The sequence below is a fragment of the Pan paniscus genome, chromosome 16, assembly GCF_029289425.2.
Source record: "Pan paniscus chromosome 16, NHGRI_mPanPan1-v2.0_pri, whole genome shotgun sequence".
NCBI classification, from domain to species: Eukaryota; Metazoa; Chordata; class Mammalia; order Primates; family Hominidae; genus Pan; species Pan paniscus.
Window position 1 is genome coordinate 91,237,850 of NC_073265.2, and position 22,030 is coordinate 91,259,879.

Genomic DNA, 22,030 nt, shown 5'->3' on the forward strand with positions numbered 1-22,030 from the left:
CTGCTGGTGGGACTGTAAACTAGTTCAACCATTGTGGAAGTCAGTGTGGCGATTCCTCAGGGATCTAGAACTGGAAATACCATTTGACCCAGCCATTCCATTACTGGGTATATACCCAAAGGACTATAAATCATGGTGCTATAAAGACACATGCACACGTATGTTTATTGCGGCATTATTCACAATAGCAAAGACTTGGAACCAACCCAAATGTCCAACAATGATAGACTGGATTAAGAAAATGTGGCACATATACACCATGGAATACTATGCAGCCATAAAAAATGATGAGTTCATGTCCTTTGTAGGGACATGGATGAAATTGGAAAACGTCATTCTCAGTAAACTATCGCAAGAACAAAAAACCAAACACCGCATATTCTCACTCATAGGTGGGAACTGAACAGTGAGATCACATGGACACAGGAAGGGGAATATCACACTCTGGGGACTGTTGTGGGGTGGGGGGAGGGGGGAGGGATAGCAATGGGAGATATACCTAATGCTAGATGATGAGTTAGTGGGTGCAGTGCACCAGCATGGCACATGTATACATATGTAACTAACCTGCACAAGGTGCACGTGTACCCTAAAACTTAAAGTATAATAAAAAAAATTATTTTCTTAAAAAAAAAAAAGAAAACTTACCACAAAATTTAGAACTGAAAAATAAAATATGTGAATAAAAAGAAGCTGTCACTGAATGGGTTGAATAGCAGGTGGAGACGACATTAGAAACAATGAATCTGAGGCTAGATCAATATAAATTATCCTAAATAAGGAGAAAATAAGACTTTAAAATGAATAGAATCTCACAAACACGTGGGACGATAACAATCTAAAATTAATGTGATCAGAGACTCAATGGAAAAGAGAGTGTGGTGCCAAAAAATATTTGAAGAAAAAATGATTGAAAATTTCCCAAATTGGGCAAAAGACATAAGTTGACAAATTTAAGAGACTGAGCAAACTCCAAGCAGGATAAATCCAAATAAATCCATGCCCAAATACATAACAATAAAACATCTGAAAACTAAAGACAAATTTAAAACTTTTAGAAACAGCCAGAAAACAATGATTATTACCTACAGCATTAAAACTATTCAAATGACAGCATATTTTTCATCAGAAATCATGAAGGCCAGAAGGACGTGTCATAAGACTTTTCAAGTGCTGAAAGAAAAAGAAAAACTGTCACCCAGAATTCTATGTTTGGCAAAACTAACTTTCAAGTATGAGGGTGAAATAAAGATATTCTCAGATGAAGAAAATCTAAGAAAATTTGTTACCAGCAGAACTGCCTTAAAAATTTTTTTGCTGGAGGAAGTAATTCAGACAGAAAATAAATGATAACAGAAGGAAACGTGGAACGTTTGGAATGAAGATGAGCCTCGGAAAGGATATATTACTTTTCTATTGCTTTATAACAAATTACTAGAAACTTGGAAGCTTAAAACAACACGTTGTGGATGAATATTTTGGGCATGGCTTAGCTGGATTCTCTGTTTCAGGGTCTCACCAGGTGACAACACAGGTGTTGGTGGGACTGTGTTCCTTTCTGGATCTTGGAGTCTTCTTCCAACCTCATCGCATTGTTAGAAGAATTCAATTCCTTGCAGTTGTAGGAGTGAGGCCCTCAGATCCCGAAGGACACCCACAGATTTTGCAATGTGTTCCTGAATAAGCAGTTCCTATCAGACCATCTTTCTTCTTCAAGGACTGCTGTGGTTAGGGACGCTCATCTGCAACAACACAGTGTAATTCAGCACTTCTCATGCTCTTCTTTTCACGCTCCTCAAAAATCCACCTTTTTCAGGGTGATGTCAATGAAGTCCAACAGAGAGCTGAACATGAAGCCCCACCTGGGCCTGCAGACTATACCCAAAAAGAAGAAGAATTTAAAAGAAAAAACAATTAGTTCTTACGACATAATATCCAAAATGTCCAGGAGACAATAAAAAATCCATATACCAAGAACCAGGACATTCACAACTTGATTGAGAAGAGATGATCAAAAGGTGCCAGCGTTGAGAAGACTCAGACATTGGGATTACCTGACAAGAATTTTAAAGCAACTATCATGAAAATGCCTCACTGAGCAATTACTAACACTCTTAATACAAATAGAAAGTAGAAAATAAATAGAAGATATAAAAAGGTACCAAGGGAAATTATGTAACAAAAAATATAATAATTGAAATTAAAAACTCACTGGGCTGCCTCAGTAGTGGACAAGAGATGATAGAGGAATGAAAAATCGATGAACTCAAAAGCATATCAATAGAAATGTCCAGTCTGGGCCAGGCATGGGGGCTCATGCCTGTAATCCCAGCACTTTGGGAGGCCGAAGCAGGTGGATTACTTGAGGCCAGGAGTTCAAGACCAGCCTGGCTAACATGGCAAAACACCATCTCTACTAAAAATACAAAAATTAGCCAGGTGTGGTGGTGCATGCCTGTAATCCCAGCTACTCAGGAGGCTGAGGCAGGAGAATTGCTTGAGCCTGGGAGGTGGAGGTTGCAGTGAGCCGAGATCGCAGCACTTCACTCCAGCCTGGGCGACAGAGCAAGACTCCAACTCAAACAAACAAACAAACAAAAAACTGAAAAGAGAAATACAGAAAGCCACCATTAGAGTTGGAGACTGCAACATTTCTCTGTCAGTAATTGACAGAATAAGAACACGGAATATTGGCAAAGATAGAAAAATGCTGAAAAATACTATCAAGCAAATTGACCTAATCGTCACTGATAAAACACATGAGCTGGACCAGTGGAATACACATTATTTTCAAGTGCACATGTAACATTCAGCATGATAGACCGTATTTGAGCCATAAAGCAAATCAACAAATTTAAAATAACTAAAATAATACAAATTTTATTCTCTTACCACAGTGAAAACCAGCTACAAACTAAGTACAAAAATATATCTTGAAAATGTCTTTGAGGACATTTTTAAGACCAATAACTCATTTAAACAATTATCTTTAAATGCTTTATTTAAAAATTATCTTTTGGGCCAGGTGCAGTGGCTTATGCCTGTAATCCCAGCAGTTTGGGAGGCCAAGGCAGGAGGATCACTTGAGCCCAAGGGTTCAAGACAAGCCTGGGCAACATAGTGGGACCCTACCTCTAGAAAAAAATTTAAAAATTAGCCCACCATGGTGATGCAGAACTGTGGTCCCAGCTGCCCGGGAGGCTAAGGTGGGAGAATCTCTTGAGCCTGGGAGGTGGAGATTGCAGTGAACTGAGATCGTGCCTCTGCACTCCAGCTTGGGTGACAGAGCAAGACCCTGTCTCAATAATAATTAATAATAAAAATCTTTTGACCAAAAGGAATTCAAAAGTGAAATTATAAAATATTTTAAATTATACACAATAGAATTTGTGAAATGTTCTCAAAGTTCAGACGGAAATTTATAGCATTACTTATAATACTTATATTAGAAAAGGAGAAATGTCTCAGATTAGTGACCCAAGCATCTACCTTAAGAAACCAGGGAGAAAAAAGGAATACTGTTTGCAATCTGTGAGCATTTTTTATATTTAGTGATTAAAATCACAGCCTGGCTACTATCAGGGCCATTTTCCACTTTCTCAGCATGAACTCACTTTTGGTGCCACATTTCTTTTACTGTGAAATAAATTCTTTGATCAGAAGCAATCTTGTGTGAAACAGTGAATAAAGCTAGAGAAGGCAAATCCGTGTTCAAAGTAAGCATCTATTCCAGTGTGGACAAATCAACGTCCCCTGCTTGATGGGGAGGGGCGGGGGTTCAGTGGAATCATCTCTTTGTGCTTGTATTTTTGTGCACAAGAATATGACATGCTTCGTGAAAGGAAGAACTTAGCTTAGTGCTAAATCCCCAGGGCTCAGGAGGGTGCATGCCACACAGGGGCTCAGTACTTTCGCTGAATGAAGAAATACGCATAAGTGTTCTATAGCACAGAGTTTTCGCAGGGGCTTTTCCTGTGTTTCTTGGATTATATTTTCCTCAAGATGAACTCTGCATCTTTCTTTCGCAGACTGTGTTTCTTCCTGTCTTTCCTTTCATCTGGGTTCTCTCGTTCCCCTTCTATCATATGTATGTGTGGTTGCTGAGCCGTTTCTTTTTTTTTAAGACCGCTTTATTAAGAAGTAATTTATATGCCGTAAAGGTTACCAGCTTAAAGTGTAACTGGCTTTCTTCCCTTAGCACCGTGTTTTTGAGGTTTATTCACCTTATGGTGTGTATCAGTACTTCATTCCTTTATGTGATGAAATAGTATTCCATTATATGAATGAACTACATTTTGTTTATGTATTATTCATCAGTGGGACATTTGGGTTGTTTCCACTTTTTTACTATGAATAATGGTGCTGTAAACAAGTTTTTTAGTGTATGTCCTGAAACCTAAAATAACAATAGACAGATAGGCTCTCCAAAGGAGTTTATCTGGGATTGGTGGGGGATTGCAATCCAAGATACCCATGCCACAATGAACCAAGAAACACCCAAAGATGCTGGGGTCAAGGCAAACTTTTATAAAGACAAAAAGGAGAAAGTCATGTAAGCTGGTTTGAAACAAAAACTCTTGACTGTTGAAGCTCATAGCTCCTCATCGGTCACGCTGGCTGTTGCTGGGGAGATGTCTTCACAGCAGCAGCTTAACATGGAGTGTTTATGGTTTCCAGGGAGTCCTTGTAATAGTTCTTATCATAGGTACATGTGCGTGAGTACTCCTCCTTCAGGGCCTCCCGGATTCATTTTGCTAGGGTTTGACCTAAGTGACCCCATTTGGGTGCTGTCAACTTTCACAACATATCTCCACTTCTCTTGGGTGTATACCTAGAAGATTCCCCAAGTCACATGGTAACTCTATGTTTAACATTTTCACAAATTGCCAGACTGTTTTCCTGGGCAGCTACATCACTTTACATCCCCACCAGCAATATATGAAGGTTCCAATTTCTCCACATTCTCATCAATACTTGTTATTGTGTTTTTTCTTTTTATTTTTTAGAGACAGTGTCTTGCTCTGTGGCTCAGGCTGGAGTGCAGTCGTGTGGTCACAGTGTCGATGAAGAGTCCAACTCTGTAAAATATTTGAAGAGATTTATTCCGAACCAAATATGAGTGAGGCACAGTATCAAGAGGTCCTAAGAACACGTGCCTGGTGTGGTCCGGCTACAGCTTGAATTTATACATTTTAGGGAGACATAAGACACCAGTCAATACATGTAAGATGCAGACTGGTTCCATCTGGAAAGGCAGGACAGCTCGAAGCAGGGGCTTCCAGATCACGGGTAGATTCAAGGATTTTCTAATTGGCAATTGGTTGAAAGCGTTATTGTCTAAAGACCTCTAATCAGCAGAGGGGAGTGTCTGGGTTATGATAAGGGATTGTGGAGACCAAGGTTCTTATCATGCAGATGAAGCCTCCAGATTGCGAGCTTCAGAGAGAATAGATTGGAAATGTTTCTTAGACTGAAAAAGGTGCCAGATTTGTGACTGATTCTCTGCTGTGTCAGGGAAAAGACCTGAAAGGGAAGGGGATTCTTTGCAGAATGTAGATTTTTCCAAGAGACAGCTATGCGGGGCCATTTCAAGATATGGCAAAGAAACATATTTGGGGTTAAAATATTTTGATTTATCTGTCATGTGATGTTATGCCAGAGTCAGGTTGGAAAGTAAGCCACATCACATAGGGTTAAATAAAACTGCTTTGAGATTTTATGATTTATAAGGTGCAACTCCCCAGCTCCTTAGATAGGAATTTGGGCAAGAGGGAAAAAAGGTCAGAGTTTAGTCCTCAGTAGCTAACTGTAACTCCTCCTCCTGGGCTCAAAGATCGTTCCCACCTCAGCTTCCCAAGTAGCTGGGACCACAGGCGCACACCTGCTTATTTTTATTTATTTTTTTTAGAGGCAGGCGTCACTACGTTGCGCAGGCAGGTTAAGAATGCCTTTTATTATAGTCATTCTAGTGGGTGGTGAGTCATTTCATTTTGTTCTCGTGTAAAAGGACAACTTCATAATATGTGAACAAATTACCTTGGTTTTCTCTTCGAGCATTTTCCAAGTTGTATTTTGTGTTCTATTCTACATTCCGTGCCCTGATAGCTAGGAGTGAGGCAGGGAAAAGCTCAGCTGAGACTATATCTTTGCTAGAATATCTGGTCTCTGGTTTCTTAACTAGGATTTTCTAAATGTCCTGAATCAAAGTTTCCTCCCCAGGGAGTGATGCAATGACCCCTAGGGGTCACCCCAGGCTTTGGATCCTTTATCTGGTTCAGCAGGGAACCCCTGAACCCATCAGAGTCCCTCCTGTCTGTTCACAAGCCCTCTCTCACTGGTCTCTTCCCAGCAGCCCTTAACAGGAGAAAGATATAGGTACCTCTCTTTTCTCCCAATTAACCTGTTTTTCCTCACCAGTGAGACGCCCCCCCCCCTTTTTTTTTTGGAGACGGAGTTTCGCCCTTGTTGCCCAGGCTGGAGTGCAATGGTATGATCTCGGCTCACAGCAGCCTCTGCCTCCCAGATTCAAGCAATTCTCCTGCCTCAGCCTCCTGAGTAGCTGGGATTACAGGCACCTGCCACCACGCCCACCTAATTGTTTTGTATTTTTAGTAGAGACGGGGGTTTTGCCATGTTGGCCAGGCTGGTCTCGAACTCCTAGCCTCAGGTGATCTGCCCGCCTCGGACTCTCAAAGTGCTGGGATTGCAGGTGTGAGCCACCATGTCTAGCCTCCAGTGAGACTTTCTGAGTTTTGTTGCGCCAGCAGGGCCATTTGCGGGAGTAATCTTACACACCTGAGCAATAATTTTTTTTTCCCTGTATTCACAATTTTTTGACGTTTTTGGCATTTGGCTGTATCCTTTTGCTTGTTCGCTGTGGAGTTTTCATTTGTTTGCTGGTTTTGGGCAGGAAGGAGGTGCTGGGTTTTCCTACAGTGTGTTTATCATTTAAGTATTTGAGAAGGGAGATGCTGCAATCCAGCTGCACTCTACCACTTTAAAAATTCTCAGCAATACTTTTAGGTGTTTAGCTTACTCCCAGCAATTCCTCCTTACTCACTCATCAAACTCCTAGTCACTGTGCACCTGCTGCATGGCTGGCAGTGCTCTCAGAGCTGAGCTACAGCAGAGAACCAGAGCCCCGCCTTCGTGGAGCCTTAGTAAATTCTGTCCACATGTCTCCATCAAAGCGTATTTTGCATAAAAGTGTTGTGTTTATGGAAGACAATTTCAATACATTTAAAAGAATTTAAATCAAATTTGCCTAGGTTACAAAATTAACCAATAGGTCTAGTGCATGACTACAGTTATCATATTATAAATTTGCTAAGAGTAGATTTTAAGTGCTCTTACCATGAAAGAAACGCATACGATGTATATACAATAAAAGTTAAAAAAATGTGTCTAACCCCTAACATTCATGTGACACTTCATACTCTACCAAAAAGGCAGAACAGAGGGGAAGCTTTAGAGCAGGAGCGGAGGAATCTGCCTCCATTTTTCCTGGGTGTTTTTTTTTTCCTTTTTATGCATATTCTACTTATGTAGTGCCTTCATTTTCAGGCTTTTTCAATGTTGTATTTGAGAAGCTGCATCAGGTACAGCTCATTTTCCACTCATTGCTTACAGGATGAATTAAAATCATTTGCATATTCCATAGCTGATGATATATGCCCAAAATAAATGCAAGTCTGGCATAAGGCATTAAAAAAAAAGTACAGAGAAATGAAGTTGTGTGGCAGAGAAGGTATTTTTACATTTTAAAACCTTGAAGCATAAGATCTTTGAAAAAATCTTTTTATACGCACCATAAACCAGCTGTTCCTCAGCAATTTGCAGAAATCAGATCAACATGGTGTTACAGACAAATATTTACTTGAAGCCAATTTCTATATATTATCTCCTTGCAGCCACCTCAACTGCCAATCCCGGGAATTGTACACAGTCCCTTCAAAACCTTGAGGACACCCGTGGCATTAACTCAGCAAATAAATGAGAGCCTCTGTGTGCACGGCATTGTTCTAGGGACAATGGAGGTGGTAGACATAAATAACCCAGCATCTTCCCGTGAGGCATTACTGGGGTAAATGGAAGAGAGCTGACAAAGCAAGGTAGAGATTCTTAAGGGGAAATCATGACAGATGGCCTGCTGCAGTGATAAATTCTGAGTATCTAGAGAACTATCAGTAGAGGATGGTTGACTGATATGGTTCCCAACCTGTGTGAACAGGATGGCTATCTAATCATATCCCTGGGTCAGAGCCCATAGCTCACACATGATGAACTGAGTATTTGTGTCCTTTCCACCCCAAATTCACATGTGGAAATCCTCACCACTGTAATGATGATATCAGGAGGTGGGACCTTTGGGAGGTGATCAGGTCATGAGGGTGGAGCTCTCAGGATTGGGATTAGTGCCCTTATAGAAGAGGCCCCAGAGAGATCTTCCCTGCCTCCACCATGTGAGGATGTGAGAAGATGTTATGAGGAAGAAGGCCCTCACCAGATACCAAATTTACCAGCACCTTCATCTTGGACTTTCTAGCTTCCAGAACTCTAAGAAATAAATTTCTGTTGTTAAGCCACCCCGTTTATGGTATTGTTATAGCAATCCTGAAAATCTAAGACAGCAGAGGAGTAGAACCTGAAGGTCAGACTCCAACATGGCATTTTGCTGCCAGCAGAGGCCCATGGGATTTGCTACAAGAGATTGCACCCACACTCCCTAGTGCCCTTTGAAAGTATAGTTGTACTTTGCAGTTTCTTTTCGGGGCTGTGTATGAGTTCATCGTTCATAAATTTGTTTGTACTATTTGAAAATCTCTTCGTATTTCCTGCTAGTTCTGTCTCATGCCATCAGCTCTATCAAAGTCCTTGATCTGAAGCATTCCTGACTGGCTTACATCCTTCAGGTTCCAAGGGCTATGCCCTTGTGCAAATTTTTTGGATTTGGGAACAAGTTCATTCCTGCCTCCTTTCATGGATTCTGAATCTTTGAGCTTTCCTCTCAGACACTGCAGCTTCATTATCTAACTCAGGCCCCAGAGCCACAAAAACGGTTAATCAAGGATGCTGTTACCTATTTCCACCAAGGGCAATGCATACTTCCTACTAACTTCCCACCGACTTCCTGGTTCCACCTTGCATGGTTGCTCAACAGGGAAGTATTAGATTCTCTTCTACACAGAGCTACGTAAGGAGACTCAGGAGACATTTTTATTATAGTTAGCAAAGGGGCTACTTCTTGAAGAAAAGATCGTCTTCTAAAAAAACACCTGCTCAATCAACAGTTTAACGGATACAAAAAGTGTGTCTTTGCTCTCAGAAAGAAAGGTCCACATAAACCGGGTTACTCCCATCCTGAAGCACTGCTCATGCTCTGTGACAAGTTCCTCGTAAACAAAACAAAACAAAACAAAACAAAACAAAACAAAAACAGTTTCAGAGTGGCTGTTTCTGGAACTAGAACGGGGAAGCAAACGTAATGGGGATGCGCCACCTAGCGACGAGAGATGGAACTGTCACTCAAGTAAGAAAAGGGCTTTAAACAGCAGCAAGTGATCACTGAAACCTTTCAGGTAACTGAAGTCAATAAATCATCTGCTGAATGAAATATGCAGGTATCTTATAGCTTCTAGATATGATATGGTGGTTAACAGTCTTCTGGATAATACACACAAGTGTTTAAAAAGCAGTAACTCAGATACCCACATTTGAAAGAAAAAATGCTAAACGTTTTTAAATGTTTCAAAAGCAAGCTTGAGTAAAAATCTTTTTGAATAACTGAGTTTTTTCCCCAATAAAGGGTCTATAACAGATCTATACTCAAAAACATTTATATATTTCCACTGTGTCAATAAACCAGCCAATTATGACTCTGTTAGAATGGAGTAATGCCCTGAAAGATAAAAATGTTATTCTTAACAATAAAGGTAAATTGTAATGATTATTCAAGATTATATTCAATATAGAAAACAGGCCCACAGTATTTCTTAACTTGCAATTTTATTAATTTTTCAGTACTCTTACCTTTTATATACTAAGAAAATTTAAACCACAACTAGACATAAACATTCTGCAGTTTAATTCAAATTTTCATATATACAGACCAGACTACATACGTATTACACTGCAAAACTTACACATGACTGAAGCTGAGCCTAATAACTTCAATTAGCCAACAACAGAAACACTCCCACTTCCTGCAGTCACAGCAATTAGCTAACAATAAAAACACTCCCACTTCCTGCAGTCACAGCTGAAAGGCTTTTCAAGGCAGACTACATTTGGGCTGGAGATACAAGTGATGTAGTTTGACTTGGGCAATACAAAACAAAAGTCATAGCAATTAAATGGATTTTCAATCACCGTATAATTCATTCTCCTGGCTTAAGTACGTTTTAATTTTTTCACAGAAAAAAATATATTTCAGGCAAATAAAAACAAATTCCAGATTAGCATAGTTCAGTGTTTCATTTATCTTACCTTTATCAAGGCAAACAAAGTACAGATGCTGTACATTAAAAACATAGAAATATATCACTCACACCACATCAACTCCCATGGACAAAAGGGCTTTTTCTAAGCCCTGCTCCTTTCTGAAGCACACACCACAGCTAAATGTACAAAGAGCCATCTGCTGGTCCAACATAGCCAACTCCAATGAGCAGGACGTCTATCAGCGTCCATATTCCCAGGCCACCGAAGCTGAAGAGCTTGCCGAGGCCTTCCCGCCACTGGCCCAGGTAGAAACGGTCTGCTCCAAACCCACCGAGGGTGATGCTGCGACGGCAAACAGACAGGATTCCATGAGACCACCTCCACCCCAACTGTGGCCAGTTATGGTTTAATCACCACATTATGTCAGATTTGAGAAAGGGCTTCCCCTGATCGTAGCCCTTAACTGGAACACAAGTGACTATTTCACCAACTGACACCACCAAATAATTATGGGCAGGAAGACTGTTTAAATGTCAAAAGTAAACATACAATTTTTAGCTGTACTAAAAAATCAATGTTTTCTTTTTTTTTTTTTTAAGTGATCAATCTCATTGCTTTTTAGTCAAAACAAAGACCCAGTCTAACAGGAAGTGCACTAACACGGGGTCAGGGCTGGAGTCGGGAGGAGCTCACCACCACCTGGATGACCCGGATCAAGTCGTCCATGTTTTCAGTCTATTTTTCATTCATCTCTAAAATCTTAATGTTAGGAATAAGTGACTTTTAAGGATCTTTCAAATTCTAAGATCTAATAATACTGAAACAATATTATGGAAAATTTCTAAACACATAACAATAAAAAATAAAGAGAACAGTACCCATGACTCAGCTCCAATAATCAACACTTGGCCAGCCGTGTTTCATCAAAACCCTCCTCTTTCCCCTCCAGAGTACCCTGAAGCAAACCTTGGGCATCATCTCATTACAGTGATGATTTTAAAAGCAACCATGTTGCCGGGTGCAGTGGCTCACGCCTGTCATCCCAGCACTCTGGGAGGCCGAGGCAGGCGGATCACGAGGTCAGGAGATCCAGACCATCCCAGCTAACACGGTGAAACCCTGTCTCTATTAAAAATACAAAAAATTAACCAGGCGTGGTGGCGGGCGCCTGTAGTCCCAGCTGCTCGGGAGGCTGAGGCAGGAGAATGGCATGAACCTGGGAGTCGGAGCTTGCAGTGAGCCGAGATCGAGCCACTGCACTCCAGCCTGGGCGACAGAGAGAGACTCGGTCTCAGAAAAAACAAAAAAAAGCAAAAAAAAAAAAAAAACCATGTTGAGTGCTGAGAAGTTTTAATTGTTGAAAGTATGTTATAGTATAGTACTGTAAGAGGTTAACAATGTAGGGAAACCATGTTAGGGGTATATAAGAACTCTACTATCTTTGCAACTTTTCTGTAAATTAAAATTATTCCAAGTTTCAAATATTTATTTATTTTTTTAAAAAGCCAGTTGTTAATTTGAACCATTGTCAGCAATGGTTACTAATCTTTTTTTTTGAGACAGAATCTCGCTCTGTCACTGAGGTTGGAGTGCAGTGGTGTAATGCCAGCTCACTGCAGCCTCCTCCTCCTGGGCTCAAGTGATCTTCCCATTGCAGCCTACCACGCAGCTGGAACCACAGACATGCACCACGATGGCAGGCTTTTGTATTTTTGGTAGAGATGGGGTTTCACCATGTTGGCCAGGCTGGTCTTGAACTCCTGACCTCAAGCAATCCGCCAGCCTCGGCCTCCCAAAGTGCTGGGATTACAGGTGTGAGCCATCGCGCCCAGCCTATCTTATTTTTGTTAATCTCATTTTCTATCCTGGCATCCTCTTTTAATTTTCAGTTACACTTTTCCTGCCAGGCAAGATCCTTCTTTTCTCAGCTCAAAATCTAATGCAGTGGTTCTCAGCAAGGAGCAATTTTGTCCCCTAGGGGACACCTGGCAACATCTGGAGACACACTGTCACAGCTGCAAGGGATGGGGGGTTTGCTACTGACAAGTAGTAGGTAGAGGCCAGTGATGCTGCTCAACACCCTGCTATGCACAGGACAGCCCCAAGACAAAAACTCATTCAGCCCAGAACGTCAGCAGTGATGAGGCTGAGAACTCCTGCCCTATGGCTGCAATGCTGCAGGCCTCAGGGTCTCAGGCACGAACTCAAAACTTCAAGTGTAGGCAGCGTAACCTTTTCACTAATCAGTTAACCAGGGACTTACCTGCCCTTCCCTTTGGTGGGAAGAACTGCTATAATTTCTTAAAGTACTGTTGAGAAGTTTAACAAAGAGCACATTTCTATGTAAGAAATATAAGCCTATAATTATCTGCTGATGATGAAATTATAGGTCATTTTTAATGTTTTTGTCATTTTCATTTTTCCAGTTTTCAGTGTTCATCATGTATTACTTTTTATAATAGTTACTTAAAATTAAAGATATACATCATAAAACTGCCCATTTTGGATAGTCCACAGCATTTTACTGATTCGTGGTACATTCAAATTGGGAAACGTAATGTGCAGGCATCTTGGGAGAAAAGCTAACATGCCTGCCAGTCAACTCCACGGAGGTACTGGTCTGATCATCTAAACTCTTCCAGCTGTTTCCTAGAGTCTAACACACGTGGTAGGATCTGAGTGAAGAATGAAGTGGACTGAGCTCAATGTCTGAAGATTCCACCAATCCCAAAGAAATGCAAACGGCCTTTTAAACTTACGAGTAACAAAGCTTACCTTAGAGCCAGAGCAGTAGACCACTTATAGCCTCCAGTCCAATTGCAATATAGCATTTTGGGGAAAGTACGGTTACCTTAAAAAAAAAAGAAAGAAAAATACAGGGTATAAAAATTACTCAGAGAGACTTAATTGTAACAAATGGGCTCAAAATTTAAAATGTGAAAAGTCAACTCTCTTTACGGTAATACATGTTGAAGTGAAGAGTACAAAGCGCTTACCATCTATCTACATAGATGTAATATTTAAATCAGCTAAGTTAGGATTACAACGTGAGGAACATGAAATGCTCACCCACATATCAAGACTTACGGGGAAGTTACGAGTATATAAGACAGTGTGGTCCTGAAGCATAAAAATCACCCAATAGGAAAAGAAGAGAAAGTCTAGAACCAGAAATATACAAACACTTCATGTATGAGTGTATGACAGAGGTCACACACGGATCAACAGGGAAGAGTTGAGACAACTGGCCATCCATGTGGGGGGACAAATAAAGTAGAATCTACCTCACACCATCTACCAGGACCAATTCCAGGTGGATTCTAAACCTAAATGTGAAATGTTATACTTACAACTTTCAAAAGAAAATGTAGCAAATTGTCTTTATTAACCTGGGGTAGAAAAAGATTTCTTAAAACCACAACAAAAAAGGACTAACTCTAATAACTTACAGTAATTATATTTTTAAAGTTCCGTTCATGAAAATATACAATAATGCAAAAAAAAAAAAAAATCAAAATCTGGGAGAGGGTTTCAGGGACAGCACAGGTTAATATCCAAAATATAAAAGAAGTCTAGACAACTTTAAGACCAAATTTCAGAATAACAACTCTTGGAGAGAATATGGCTCATCAGGAACAGTTACATAGCGCGGGTGGGAATGCCAGTCAATACAGCCATTTAAAGAATGACACACGCTGGAAAGTACATGCTGAAGAAGCTCTCGCGCCTGTGCCATCAGGAGACGGGCAAAGAAATTTGAACAGTCACAGCAGCAGAAAACAGCACCTAACCAAATATACTGGAGAATAAACTGTGATACAATCTTACAATAGATTATTAGATTATTACACAGAAGTAAAAAAAAGAAGAGAAGTCACGTGGACGAATCGTAGAGCCAGAATGTTTAGGAAATAAACAAGTCCCAGAAGAGCACACAGCCTGAAATCATTTTATACAGTTCTAAAACATGCATTATTGAATATTATTTTATTACATAGAGACAATAAAACTACAGAAAAAATTTAGAAGGAAGTGAAATAAAAAATTCAAAAGGGTGGTTACCTTGGAAGAGGAGGAAGAGCAACCAGGTGAAGGCAAGCACTCAGGCACTCAGGCGGCCGCAATGGTATTGGTGCTGCTTTCATTGTTATTTTGGGTAGAGGTCAATTACTGTGTATTACGCTTTATACTTAAAATGTTTTTCTTAGTTTATCAAATATTACATTTAAAAAGAATTGCAATTTTCTGGATGCTTTACTTTAGTACGTTGAGTTTATTGATGATGCTTGGCACATCTAAACAGCTGCTGATAAATGTTTCTAATTAAGTAATTTGACTTGCAAATTTCTGGTTAAAGTCCCTTCAATAAACTTAGAGAAAAACATTTTGTTGACAAATGTCCTTGAACTCTGACCTACCCAAGCAGTGGACGTGGTCCCGCACTGTGCAGTTGGCAGGGTAGCGCTGCCGAGGACAGGACACCGTCATGCAGCTGGTGGAGTTGGTACACTCGTAATCTGTTTCAGGAAGCTGCCAGCAAAATCTGCAAGTCATGTTAATGATGAAGTTCTTTTGGGATTTGAAGTCTTGATCCTATGTAGCAAATGACACAAAACTCATCAATCACAATGGTGTAGTCTGTTAAGATGTCAGTAAGACTACACAGTCACATGGCACAAAATTCCGTAAACGCTTGTATTTAGGACCTAGGAGTAAGTGCCAGCAAAACAGTTACTAAAACAATATGTATGTAAAACAAATGCATATGATGTGACCTCATAATCATAAAACTACACACCCAAACATATGTACTTAAGGGGAAAAACTAGATAAATTCACATCAAAATAGCAAAGGTTATTTCAGGGTGATATAATTATTTCATAACTTTTGCTTAGCTAAATTTTTCATAGTAAACGTATACTTTTATAATGCAGAAAAGAGGAAAATTTATTTTAGAAAGTCACAATCACGGATGGTTGGAAGGAACTGATGAATGCATTTGTTGAAGGTCACTGAGCTTCAAGTGAGGAGTGGAATCCAGGTCCCTGAACTCCGGCCTGATGCTTCTGTAATGGTTAACACACTGCCTTGCTTCCGAGTTGCCAACCTTCCCTAACATCCCCTACCTTGCACAGCCTGGCAACTCAGGGTTGTTACAGCTGCTCCTACCACCAGGGCATGTGGCATGTTTAATCCAGAGGCAGCCCAACTCAGAAGCACCACATGGTGTGTGGAGGCTCAGTAAGTGTTCATCGGTGGCCAGAGATTTTTTCATTTCAATTTTAAAAGCCATTATTTTGTATTCTGCTTACAAAAGTAGAATGTTCTTTGTATGTTACATATTTGAAGATTACAGACAAAAACCTATAGGTGTTCAGAGCTAACCACTTTTAATCTTCTTTCCGTTTCTTCTACATGTATATTTATAAATTTACTAAAATGGAATTATACTGAAAGCACTTTGTAGTCTTTTTACTCTACCTGACATTACATTGCAGTGCATATTTTTCAAAATCATTTTTATGTGGTCACACAATCATCTCTGGAAGCGTCATGTATATATATGTATACATATATATACACATACACACATTTTTTTTTTTTCTTTTTTTGAGATGGAGTCTCGCTCTGTCGCCAGGCTGGAGTGCGGTGGTGCAATCTCGGCTCACTTCAACCTCCGCCTCCCAGGTTCAAGCGATTCTCCTGCCTCAGCCTCCTGAATAGCTGGGATTAGAGATGCACCCTACCACGCCCGGCTAATTTTTGTATTTTTAGTAGAGATGGGGTTTCACCATGTTGGCCAGGCTGGTCTCAACCTCCTGACCTCAGGGGATTCACCTGCCTCGGCCTGCCAAAGTGCTGGGATTACAGGTGTAGGCTACCACGCCCGGCCCATGTTTGTTATTTTTTTTAACATTTCACAAATTTGCATGTCATTTTTGTAGAAGAGCCATCCTAATTTTCTCTATGTGGTTCCAACTTTGGCATATGCGCTGATGAAGCAAGTACTATTCATTTTCTTATCAATGCAAAAACCACTTTTTATGGAAAACATTCAAATATGGGTAAGGCATCACTTGATTTAGGCAAACAGTTGGATCTGCAAAAAAATACGTTTACATCTGCCTATTTTCAGTGATGTGCTTAAAGCACACTTTTTTTAATGGTTTTTTAAAAAGTAGGTGACACATGTACATGGTACACATGTCAAGACACAACAGGAGAGTGAGAAGTGAGCCGGCCTCGTCTGGCCCGGCCGCCGGGAGCCCCTGCCCTCCCCAGGCCAAGTACGCTCTGTGCTTCCAGAGAGAGCTGATTCTACACATAGGCACATTTATGTCACCTACATTTAATGTTCCCCAATACTTTCACTTAATTTTTACATCTATCAGTACATTACCTCTAGAGCTGCCTAGCTCTTTTTAATGGCTACAAGGTGTTTATTCTATTACACGTGTACCATAAATTAAGCAGTTCTTAGACATTTCACTTCTTTTGAATCTTTTGCTTTAATGAGCAATGCAGCTAAAAAATAAGCACTTATTTGCATCCATGTATAATGATATCTACAACATAAATTCCCAGATGTACAACTGCGAGCTCAACAATTGTGTGCATGCGTAAGTTTAACAGATATGGCAAATCGCCTACAAGGGGTTGATCAATTTGATTACCTATTAATAAGATATGAGCATCTGACCCTTATACTCTCACAAACTCAGTTAATCAAATTAAAAAAAATTGCCAATCTAAGGGTTAAAAATGTATTAATTAAATACTAACTATGAGAAAACTTATATGTTTTTCATGTTATATATCTATTTGTATTTCCTTTCCTATGAACTATCTGCTCATGTCCTAACACTGTTTTTCTACAAGACTGTCATCTTTTCCGTGTGGGTTTTAGGAAGTGTTTATATATTATTGATATTACTGTATTATTTGTCACATATTCTAGAAACGCTTTTTCCTAGTTTGCCATGTCTTTTGCCTTTATGCTTTTTTTTTAGGTAATGCAGACATCTCCAATTTTTAGTAGTCAAATGTATCAATTCTTTATTTTATGGCTTCTAAACTTTATTTCATACTTAGAAAAATATTCTCCATTTTGGGATTATAACAGCAACTATCTCGTGTTTTCTGTGGTACTTCAGGGTTTCATTTTTCACATTACATCTTTGGACTATCTGGAATTTATTCTGGATAAGACAGGCGTTCCACTTAATTTTGTTCTAGAGAGCTACCAGGCATTCCGGCATTTACTGAATCCATCTTCTCACCACAGATAAGCACTGGCCCTTCAAAAGCTCATCTATGGCAGAAAGACACTGCCACCCCCTCTGTACACTAGCTGTCACTATTGAGAACACAGAATCCATCTGAACGAATTAGACTTGCTTCAGATATGCTAGTAGACTGAGATCTTCTCCAGTCCTACAAAGCAACATTTCTGTCAAGTGCATTTCCAGCAGACATCAACTGGCTTGACAGTTATCATTATAACTAAAACAGTAGTGAGCTGATATGGAAAGGTCTATTGGGTTTTTAAATTTATTTCTACTTACATACTCAAAAGGGAAATCATAAAAGAATATAAAAATTCTTCAGAATTTCTTCCCAATAATCAAGTCTGAATTGTTCTTCTAACTTAAAGTTTACAATGAATTTATTTAGAATAAGTAAGCTGCAGTACTTACAACACAGGTAACAGATGGTTTCACTGCACAGTCAAAAGTGACAGGCTTCCCATAGACACAGGAGAAATTTGTTGTGCAGTCTATACAGTCTGCAGGAAGTCTGCTACACAAACCATTGCTCGGACACTTCATCACATAAGGTGGGATTTCAGTACTTTCTGTGAGAGGCAAGAGAGAAGCTTATTCTCCTATAATACTGATTCGAACAACAGAGAACAATCTTCTAAGGTTAAGACACATGATCATTGGCAAGTAGACACTGCACTGGAAGGGAAGAAGCATGGGACTGGAGTCAGAGACACCTGCAACTAAAGCAGAATTCTGCCCACGGCCAGCTGTGTGACCTGGTGAGCACCACACTTGTAAAACATTCCTTCATTCCTGCCTCCCACGTGGCCGTGAAAACGAAAGGTGCTCATGTACAAATAATGTATAGAAAATTCTGGGTATACATTAAGGGCTTAAAAAAAAGACTATCATTTTGTAAGTTGAAAAACTAAAACTTATAGTACGGTTTTGCAAAATCACAGAGGAAGTCTGTGGCAAAACTGGAACTAGAACCCAAATCTCTCCATTTCCAATCCCATGTTCTTTTCATCTGAATTCACGAATTCAGAAATGAAGCCACTGACATCCTCAGGGCATCAACTTGAAAACGTCATTATTTCACACTGGTACTTCGATAAGCCACATTTGCTAATATAATATTTACAGTTTTATGCTACCAAAGTTCAAAACAGTTCTCTACTTTAATAACATCTTCAGTAAGCTGCAACTTATTTCCAACCGACCTAATCAGTGTGCAATGTATTTTTACCAACTGAAAGGATCAAAATTGCAAGTATTCCTGAAAAGAAGGGCTTTCAAAAGCCTGCAAGAGTTAAGAACTCTTGTGCTTTCTCTAAAAAGTAATCTGAGTTTAAAATTCAAGTGCACTGCTGTTTTTTACATCCAAGTAAGAATCAGTAAAATATCTCTGCCAGTTTCAATTCACTGAAGTAATGTCACTTTAAAGTGATGAAATTATAGTCAGAGCCTCCACCTAGCAAAACATACTAATGCTTGTTTAAAACTGGTCCTACTTTACTCACTGTATTAAGGAACAATTCTACAAAATACTCTTTTTTTGATCCCGTGACTGTGGCTGGAAGGTGGACACTTAGAATCACAAAGCAGAAATGACTTTAGGTCGTCAGACCAACCCCACCGCTTTAAAGATGAGGACCAAGGTCCAAAGAGGATAAATAATTTGTTCAAGATCCCAGTAGCAAAACCAGATCTAGATTTCAAGTCTCCATCAGTCCCGCTGTAATCCTTCCATTTCCACAGTCCTGAGGGAGCCTTTAATATTCCAACATCAGGAACAGGGTTTTAGCAGTAGAGGAAATTTGCTGAAGGGAAAGCAGCACGGACTGAAGGTTATTCTGATGGATGAAGTGGAAAAATAATAGAAATAAGGTGACAAATGAGCGTGGGACTGGAAAAAGAGAGGAGGCAGAAACGTCAAAAGGTATAAATACGAAGACTATCTACTGAAAATGGCTGTGTATCTACCCTTAATTCACATAATCTAAAATACAATAAATATTCAAAAATGGAAAGTGACTTCGTATACTAAAGGGAATTTTTATAAAAACAAAGAGAAACTACTAGAGATAAATACATATATTTACTAGAATAGAAAACGTCTAGTACCTGCTGCCCTGGGAACTACTGTGAATGTGCGTGTTGGGCCCGGATCCTTTATTGACTGAGCCAGCGCCTGGGATTGCTCTAAATTTAAGGATCGTACAATTAGAGAAACACGTTATCCCGGGACAAGAAAACCTTGTTTTGTGCGGTTAACACGGCGGGTCTACACCAGGCCAATAAGCTGCTCCTGAAAACCTCACGGCTGGTCAGCCAGAAAACACAAAGCTTAGGGACGAAACGTCAACAGAGTAGACATCAGTTCAGGTCGGCCGGCAACGAGGGACCGAAGGATGACATCGCGCTCCAGTTCCGCCTCCCCGGCCCAGCCCCCAAGCGCTCCATCTCCGTTCCAGGGCTCCGCAGCCGCGATGGCCGGCTCGGTGTCGCCGGAGCGGAGGGGCGGCCTCGGGCCGGGCAGCCAGGGCGCCAGACTCCAGATGCAGCGACAAGCCGCCCGGAGCCCGGCACTCGGCCTCCTCCCCGCGTCAGCCTCCGCCCGTGGGCCCGGCCTCCTCGCAGCTCCCGGGGCCCTGCTGCCACTCAGCCCCACCCGGCGCTGAACCCAGCCTTTGACTCACCACCGCCCGACAGAATGCAGAACTGCGAGAGGAAGAGCAGCACGCGACACAAGGCGCGGAGGCCCCGCAGCGGGCGCACCCCTGCCGCCATCTTGCCGGCGCCTGCGCACTTCCGGGCCGGGGGCGGGGCGCGGGCTCGCGCGTGAAGCGGGCGCGCCGGGCCGGGCGCGCCTGGGAGCTGGAGCGTGAACTGGACGCAGGCGCGCTGCGACTCCGGGCGGCCGGCGTTTGCGCTTTCGCTGTCCTCGCGCGGGTGGCGGGTTTTCTTCGGGTTGAGCCCTCTGGGAGGTCCCCGAGGAGGATGCGAGCCTGGGAGGTTGTTCCGTTTCCACGCGCCCGTCACGCCCTTGGACGAGGCCCTCACCCCTCGTTCCACTGCAGGAGACCTGTTAAAGGTCATCCGTGGGCCGAAATGCACGCCCGAAGCAACCAAGAGCAGAGGCGGGCAAATGGGGGAGGCCCGCCCCAGTGTGTGGTCGGATGTTGTGTGCTGGATCTCGTGCGAAGGTTCTGAGGACACTATCGCGTGGCCTTTCATCCTAAAGACACTTATTTACGGTCGGGGAAGCGGCCCCGGGACGACGAGGGCCCGAGGGACCCCTCCCCTGAGGCCGGCGCTCAGGCCCGCCGCGGCTTTCACTTCTGGCCAGCCTCTCGAAGATACGCAGCACTTCCAGAAAGTTCCTCTCAGGCCTGGAGAAGCAGGATGGCCCGAGGCGCTGGGAAGTGAGGGGAGGGGCCAGAGCCCAGCCCTGCCTGGGGAAGGTCGCGGCCGTCTGGGGAGCCGCGCTCAGGCCCCAGCTTGCGGAGACCCGTGCCAGTTTCTGTCACAGCACACCTGGAAGAAACCGGGCTGGTGACAGGTGCTCTCCTCCCCCCCACGTGCTGCGGGATCATTCATTCCGGGGTCTTCTGACTGCCACCCCCTCACGTGCATGTTTGCTGAATGACTTTTTAAAAAATACATGGAAAAGTGCCGGCACATAAGCCCTGAATGTTAGCTTTAAAAATCGTATCACGGCCGGGGGCGGTGAATCACGCCTGTAATCCCAGCACTTTGGGAGGCCCAGGCGGGCGGATCACGAGGTTAGGAAATCGAAACCATCCTGGCTAACAACACGGTGAAACCCTGTCTCTACTAAAAATACAAAAAAATTAGCCAGGCGTGGGGGTACGCGCCTGTGGTCCCAGCTACTGGGGAAGCTGAGGCAGGAGAATCGCCTAAACCCGGGAAGCGGAGGTCGTAGTGAGCCGAGATCGTGCCACTGCACTCCAGCCTGGGCGACAGAGCGAGACTCCGTCTCAAAAAATAAAAAATAAATAAAAATCATATCACACAATCTGCACCTTATACTACTACACAAGCCTGATATATATTGTTTTGTTTGCCAACTGTTTCACTGTTCACATCCCTCAGGAAGTCAACTAAATGATCAGTATATTGAAAAGAGATTATTTCTTACATTTCTTTTGAATTTCACAGCATATCGCAAAATAATACTTCTTGTTTGGTAGCTGAATTCTCTATTGACATAATGCCATTTTAATTCAGTTCTGAGCACGTAGAGCATTCCTCTCTTTAAAATCTGAAATCCATTTCAGTATATAAATCCATGGAATGT

General features: G+C 41.7%; 1 protein-coding gene and 1 non-coding gene across 5 annotated transcripts; both read right to left on the minus strand.

Moving 5' to 3' along the window:
- Positions 1-146: 146 nt before the first annotated feature.
- Positions 147-21,975, minus strand: TM2D3 (TM2 domain containing 3). Of its 4 annotated transcripts, none has more exons than XM_055098716.2 (6): positions 20,409-21,975; positions 19,834-19,911; positions 18,139-18,296; positions 14,859-15,033; positions 13,216-13,291; positions 147-1,875 (listed from the first exon to the last, which is right to left on the minus strand). In XM_055098716.2, exons 1-6 carry the CDS (start codon positions 20,944-20,946, stop codon positions 1,824-1,826), a joined length of 1,077 nt encoding a protein of 358 aa, XP_054954691.2. In that variant the 5' UTR covers positions 20,947-21,975; the 3' UTR covers positions 147-1,823. The 4 variants fall into 4 exon arrangements, with proteins under 4 accessions (XP_054954691.2, XP_057155874.1, XP_063453031.1 ...); XM_063596961.1 differs by lacking the exon at positions 147-1,875 and adding an exon at positions 9,989-10,782; XM_057299891.2 differs by lacking the exon at positions 19,834-19,911 and having other exon boundaries at positions 20,409-20,557.
- LOC112437224 (U6 spliceosomal RNA) lies at positions 16,344-16,450 on the minus strand. The gene has a single exon (XR_003025862.1). It is a non-coding gene; the product is annotated as a U6 spliceosomal RNA (small nuclear RNA).
- Positions 21,976-22,030: the final 55 nt, after the last annotated feature.